The 6483-nt window shown below is 29.8% G+C and overlaps 1 protein-coding gene across 1 annotated transcript; it reads left to right on the forward strand.

Moving 5' to 3' along the window:
• The first annotated feature begins 698 nt into the window (after positions 1 to 698).
• On the forward strand, positions 699 to 3171 carry LOC107631971 (dof zinc finger protein DOF5.6). The gene is made up of 2 exons (XM_016335581.3): positions 699 to 970; positions 1856 to 3171. Exons 1-2 carry the CDS (start codon positions 908 to 910, stop codon positions 2873 to 2875), a joined length of 1083 nt encoding a protein of 360 aa, XP_016191067.1. The 5' UTR covers positions 699 to 907; the 3' UTR covers positions 2876 to 3171.
• The last annotated feature ends 3312 nt before the right edge of the window (positions 3172 to 6483 follow it).

A 6483-nucleotide genomic window follows, 5' to 3' on the forward strand; every position in this document is an offset into this window, starting at 1 on the left:
AAAAAAACACTCAAAATGATTACTAATTATTTTTTAGTTGTGAATTTATTTGGTAAGTGTGATGTGTGTGATTGTTTGCTTATAATAAATTATGGTCTGTTTCAAAAATAATTAAGTAATATTTTAAAAATTAAATAGAAGTTTCAGTAAAGAAGATAGATCATAATAAGTAATTGATTGGTTTTTTTATTATCATTTAAAATACTTATCTGAAGAAATAAATATAGTAGAAGATATCAATAAGTCGATTACAAATTATAAAGAATAGATTGAATTTAATTCTTTAGTTATTTATGACAATATTAAAAATAATTATGAATTATTTTTTATTTGACTTATAATTCTATGTTATTTTATTATTTTATTTTATTGTAAAAAAAATCTGGCTCTAGAATACAACACCAGCCTGAAACTATTAGGCATTGAACTCATTTTGTCCCAAAATCACAATGAACGGCCGTGATAATTCCACACCAACCATAACGGGGGAATCTCACCCGTCCATTAGGTTGGGTTTGGTCAAGATGAGATAAGCAGTGGGACCAGTGCGCGTAGAGGGAACAGTATAGAGACAAAATGGGTGGTCCCACAGTTTCATGTCAGTGTCACCGACGTCCAAGAAGAGGTGATGACGTGGCATCTCGTTTGTCACTTTGTTCTTCCCTTCTTATATGTCCTGTCCTCTCCCCTAATATAGTAGAAGTAACAACACTTCTATCTTCTTCTTCTTCACCTAACACTCTTTGCTATCTAACCCTCTTTTCTTCACTTCTCTATCTTCAATGCTTATTATCATCACTATCTAATGCTAGACATTTGCATTTTAAATTATTATTTTTTTGTCCAAATATTTATATATATATAGCTGGGGTTATTGGTGTTTATTGTTTTTCTTGAGAAATTTTGAATGGGTTTCTCCTCTCTCCACGTCTGCATGGATTCATCAGCATCCGATAATAATTGGCTTCAGGTATGCATCTAACTTATGCTCTAGTCTCTCACATTATATATATTGTTGATCTATCCATATATGTGTTGTTTCTCTATATAATAATGCAAGTTTAACTTGAACAAGTCCAGTGATTCCTCATGCATGCTAATTATTTATACACTAACGAATTGTAACGGTTAGACAAGGCTAAAGTAAAGCCCAGATTTGAGACCAATTACATTATTTTTATTATTAGTATAGTTAAAAACCTCAACTATCTAGTGTGAAGTACAACTAGTTCACCAGGAGCAGTATTATGTTATGATATATATTCAAAAGAGGATCCGAGGAAAATGAAAAATGAAAAAGACAAAGTGAAAGACAATTTAGAAGGAGAAATAGTGGCAGAAGAATAAAGAGAAAAAAAAAAAAGGGCATACAATATAATATAAAGAATCCGGCTAGGAAAACAATAGACTATTTGTACAATGTGTACAATAGGCTATTGAGTTACAAAATGAACATCTTCCACACTATCTAGAATAACCATCCGAGTACTAGGGATAATAAACATCTTCTCAAAAGTTTAAACTGATTTTGGGGTTCACCAAGGATCGAATTCTTAATCTTTCGAATCTAGCACTCTAATACCATGTCATGATACTACTCATCCCAAAAACTTCAGCTGATGAAAAAAGGTAACACTAATAGTTATATCTCTAATACTTCCTAAATTTTCATTGTACACATTGTACAAATATTCCATTAGTTTCTCATATTTTCCCTAATATAAAATGACAAAAGTTGATGACAAAAACATACATACATAACACATTTAAATTTAGTTTGAATAGTTATTCACTTCTCCTTTATTCTTCTTTTTTACTATATATACATATAATAAATAAATTTGTTAATGATCAGGGCACAATTAACGAGGAGGGTAGTACAGGGGTGGATGATTCTTCTTGTCCTTCCCCAACAGGGGACATGATGATGATTGCATGCTCGAACAAGCTTCCAACAATGATCATAGAAGGAAGTAGTAGTAGAAGACTAATGACAAGGCCCCCACAAGACCAACTAGCTCTAAAGTGTCCAAGGTGTGAGTCAACACACACAAAGTTCTGTTACTACAACAACTACAGCCTCTCACAGCCAAGGTACTTCTGCAAATCTTGTAGAAGGTATTGGACCAAAGGTGGCACTCTTAGGAACATCCCTGTTGGAGGTGGTTGTAGAAAGAACAACACCAACAAGAAATCCTCTTCTAATTCCTCCAAGAAATCATCCAATAATAACGACAACAATGATCAACCATCACCACTTCCTATTAGTGTTAATATTAATAATCAAAACCAACTACATTATCCTTCTAATAATGGTGGTTTCCCAGATCTACATCAATTCTCCTCTAACATGAACAGTTTGTTTGGGATGAGTAGTATTGGTGGGGGGTTATTGGGAAACCCTAATTTCATGTTTGAGAATAACCCTAGGCCGTTGGACTTCATGATGGAGAGTGGTATCATTAAGAGTGGTTCTAGGAGCTTTGATTTCCTTGGAAATAGTGATCATCATCATCATATGATGATGAATGGTGGCGGTTACAATTTGATGACGTCATCATCATCACCAAATTATCAAGGACTTTGCTCTTCAGCATTTGGAGGAAATAATAATAATATGTCACTTGATGGAGGGAACAATCACAACAACAACAACAGCAACAATACTGGGAGCTACAACATTATGGGATCTTGTCAGAGATTGATGTTACCATATGATGATTCAGGTGACAATGGCAATCAAAATAGTTTGATTGATGTGAAGCCAAACCCTAGGCAATTGTTTCCCCTTGATGGAAAAGAGACATTTGGGTCATGGACTACTACCGGAATGATTAACAGCTATGGATCTTCCGCAACGAACCCTTTGGTCTAGTAACTAGTAATCTTACTAAATATATATTCATATCATGATGATGATGATCCATGCATGTATCTCTCTAAGCTTTGGCTAATTTGTTCATTCAGTTAATTTAATTTGTGATATTGCTAGCTAGTTAAATATATTAGTATTTTGGGTTATGTATAAAGTCTTTGATTGAGGTTTTCTCATAGCTAGTGTCTCCTTTTGCCGAAGTAGTCTTTAATTCGGTATTTTATCATGGAATTAACAAAAGGAATGTGAAAGGAAATTAAAGCTTCAGTGTCTAATTTGACTGCTTTGCTGCATTATATATATATATATATATATATATATATATATATATATATATATATATATATATATAGTTCTTTTCCAGTTAAAGAAAAATGCAAGTAGCACTATACATTATTTGAATTATGAATCCACATTATCAAGCAATTAAGAGCACCTTAAGCCAAAATATTGGGACAAAAGTAGTTCCTTAAGAAACCAAGAGTCCAAGAGTGATTAATTCGTCTCATCATTTATTTATGGGACAAGCTTGTCCTTTATTATCCAATAAAACACAAAATCTTATATTCTTATACATGCAAGGATTTTCATCCTGGAGATATAATGTTTTTTATGAAAATATTTAAGGAGAAAATACAAGATAATACCAAACATAAAGTTTTTTTTTATTCAAAGAGTACATAAAAAATAGAAAAAAAAATTAATTTAATTTGATTAAAGGATATCACTTTTAACAAAAAAAATGTTGGTCCATTTTTTCTATTTAGATATTGTATTTGTTAAGTAGTAAGTGTGAAAAATATAATAAATTAGTCTTATATCGAAAAAAAAATGAAGAAGTAAAGAATATATAAGATCAGAGACACTACAAAAAAAATGCTAAAAATCATTGGACTTATCGGTAAAATTCTTCAAAAAATCTGTCAATAATAATATTACCGAATTAATAAAATTTGACGGTATAAATATTACTAGTATCTGTAACTATTTTCAGAGTGACTATTTTTATTTGTTATTATTGTCGGAAAAAATCCGATGGTAAAATAATGGTGCCATGTTTAATTTTTCGCGTCATAATTATTGTCGCAAAAATTTTTCCCAAAAAGTTTGATAGTAATATTATATAATAAAATATTGTTAGAAAAAGTAGTTCTAATTGATGCAGTTGGATTTATTCCATGCAAAATTTGACGATAATTAAAAAATATTTAATATTTTTTAACTATGATTATCGTAATTATATTCTATTTTTACTAGGAATAACTAAAATTGAAATTAAAAATTAATAAAAACTAAATATTTTTTATTAAAATATAAAAAATTATAATTTAATCTAAAATAACAATTGCTAATAAAATAATCTCGTTAATAAAATAAAGGAAAGTAATGTCAAAGTACATAAAAAGAAAATCCTTTCTTCTTCTTTAACAATTCCTTGTTCATCATCTTCTTTGGATGTTACTTTCTGATCATCGAATTTCTTTTCCTCTTCTTCCTTCCCTTCTTCTTCTATGTCATCGTCCTCTTCTTCTAGTGGATGAATGTCATTATCTACTTTAAGAGTGATAAGATCGCGAGTGTCAGCCACCAACTTTAATCCTATCAGACTTGATGTAACCTCTTGGTTTAGTATTAACTATAACCATCCAACTAAACTTACACTTTTTCGGGTAAGGCAAATAGTGTACTTGTACATTTTGGGGTAAAATGAAAGGGTTTTGATGTCTATCTTTCTTGTTCACTTTCACTTTAATGATATTATAATCTTTATGCTTTTATGTTTTGTGTCGCGAACTTGGATCAAACTATTCACATTTAAATCTAAATACTGTGTATGTGTTGTGACAATAATATTATAATTGAATTATGTTGTGCAACTCACCGAACCAATCAGAATGTGATCACTACCTGTGTCTTTGTGACCCAAACCCTAGTATAATCTACTTTTTTTACCCACTGACCTTTGAAAAGAATGAAATTGATGACCGTTGACATTGTGAATTGGATAGCTCATCCTTTTATTTATTGGATCCAACTAAATGCAACATTTTTGGCATCCATTGTACCATACATATTCAATCAAACGTATTCTTTGAACCAACGTGAAAATTTATCAAGTGAAGAATAAGAATTTGTTTCTTGAAATAACCTATATTAAAATAGTATTACAATCAGATTAATGATCTAAATAAGTAAAACTAATCTTTGAAAAAATATAACGAGCTATTTAAATAACTTAAAAGCTTACATCACATAGGGTAAAATCTTATCACAATTCAGCAATACATGCAAATGTGCGGCCTTAATTTTCTTTTTGGTCTAAGTGTTCACTTCTTGTACCTAGTGCATATCCTTCTTATAAAAAAGTCAGGGATTTTGGTCCACTCAACAAGGATTTCCCTTTATCATCATTCCTACCAATTCTAGTTCTCTAAGTTTTAATATGTGGCTCAAAATAGAAGGAACAAAATGTTGAAGCCTCTTTGGCAAGAAATGCTTCGCATATGTGTAAGATCCTAGATTTTGAAAATTAAATAATAAATTATTTATAATTTATTTGAGAGAATATTTTTAAATTTTTTTTTTATTAATTGAGTATTTTTTTATTGTTAATTTAAAGTTTTACTGATTTAAAAACAATGAGAATTTTATATGCTCTAATTTGAATAATTAGATTTTGAACTTTATTTTATTATTTTAAAGAAAATTAATTTGATTATCTCTAATTATTGAATTAGAGTATTTATTTGAAAAAAAAATTGTAAGTTAATAATTAAATAGTATTTTCATAGGTATTATTATTTAATTAAATTTGATTTTAAATTATTACTTCATTACCCTAATTTTATTAAAAATACCTATACTAGCCCTAGCTCTTTTTTCCAATTGAAACCCTAATTTTCAAATTGAAAATCCTAACCCTAAGCCTTTTACCGCATCGCCTTACCGCCTCACCCACTGCCATCCCACCCCCATTTCTCCCTCACAGCTACAACGCACACACACATAAAACAAAAGAAAAAGGGAGAAAACAAATGGAAAAGGAAAAGAGACATGAGAGACAGCAGAAGAGAGATGGAGATCGAGGGAGTGAGGAAACGGAGGAGAACCGGAGAAGAGGCAGTGCCGGCGAGAAATCTGCGCCGCCACAGCACCGCATCACGCCACTACAAGAAAATGGAACATTTGTAACAAATTTAAAATTGTTACAAAAAATTATTTTTTTGTAACAAAAATTAGTAATTGTTACATAATAATAATATTTTGTAACAACAATATAATTTGTTACAAAATATTTTGTTATTTTGTAACGACTTAATTTTTTTCGTTACAAAATTATTTTGACTTTTGTAACGAATCGGTATTTTATTGCAAAAGTTCAAAATATTTTGTAACGAAATACCCATTTGTTTCAAAAATTTTAATTATTTTGTAACAAAAAATTAATTTGTCACAAAATTCAATATTGTTTGTAACAAGTTATTTGTTTGTCACAAAATATAAAAATTTTTCATTCAGCTAATTTTTACATTAATCAAGATTCTTATGTAATTTTATTATAATTTAATATTTTGCATAATAGAAATTAAAATTCAGTGATAGAAGAA

Source organism: Arachis ipaensis, chromosome B1, assembly GCF_059453495.1.
Source record: "Arachis ipaensis isolate K30076 ecotype BB chromosome B1, ASM5945349v1, whole genome shotgun sequence".
NCBI classification, from domain to species: domain Eukaryota; kingdom Viridiplantae; phylum Streptophyta; class Magnoliopsida; order Fabales; family Fabaceae; genus Arachis; species Arachis ipaensis.

Coding starts and splice junctions, on each gene's coding strand:
- LOC107631971 (XM_016335581.3), top strand. CDS start 908: ATGGGTTTCTCCTCTCTCCACGTCTGCATGGATTCATCAGCATCCGAT. Junction 971..1,855: donor CCGATAATAATTGGCTTCAG/GTATGCATCTAA, acceptor GTTAATGATCAG/GGCACAATTAACGAGGAGGG.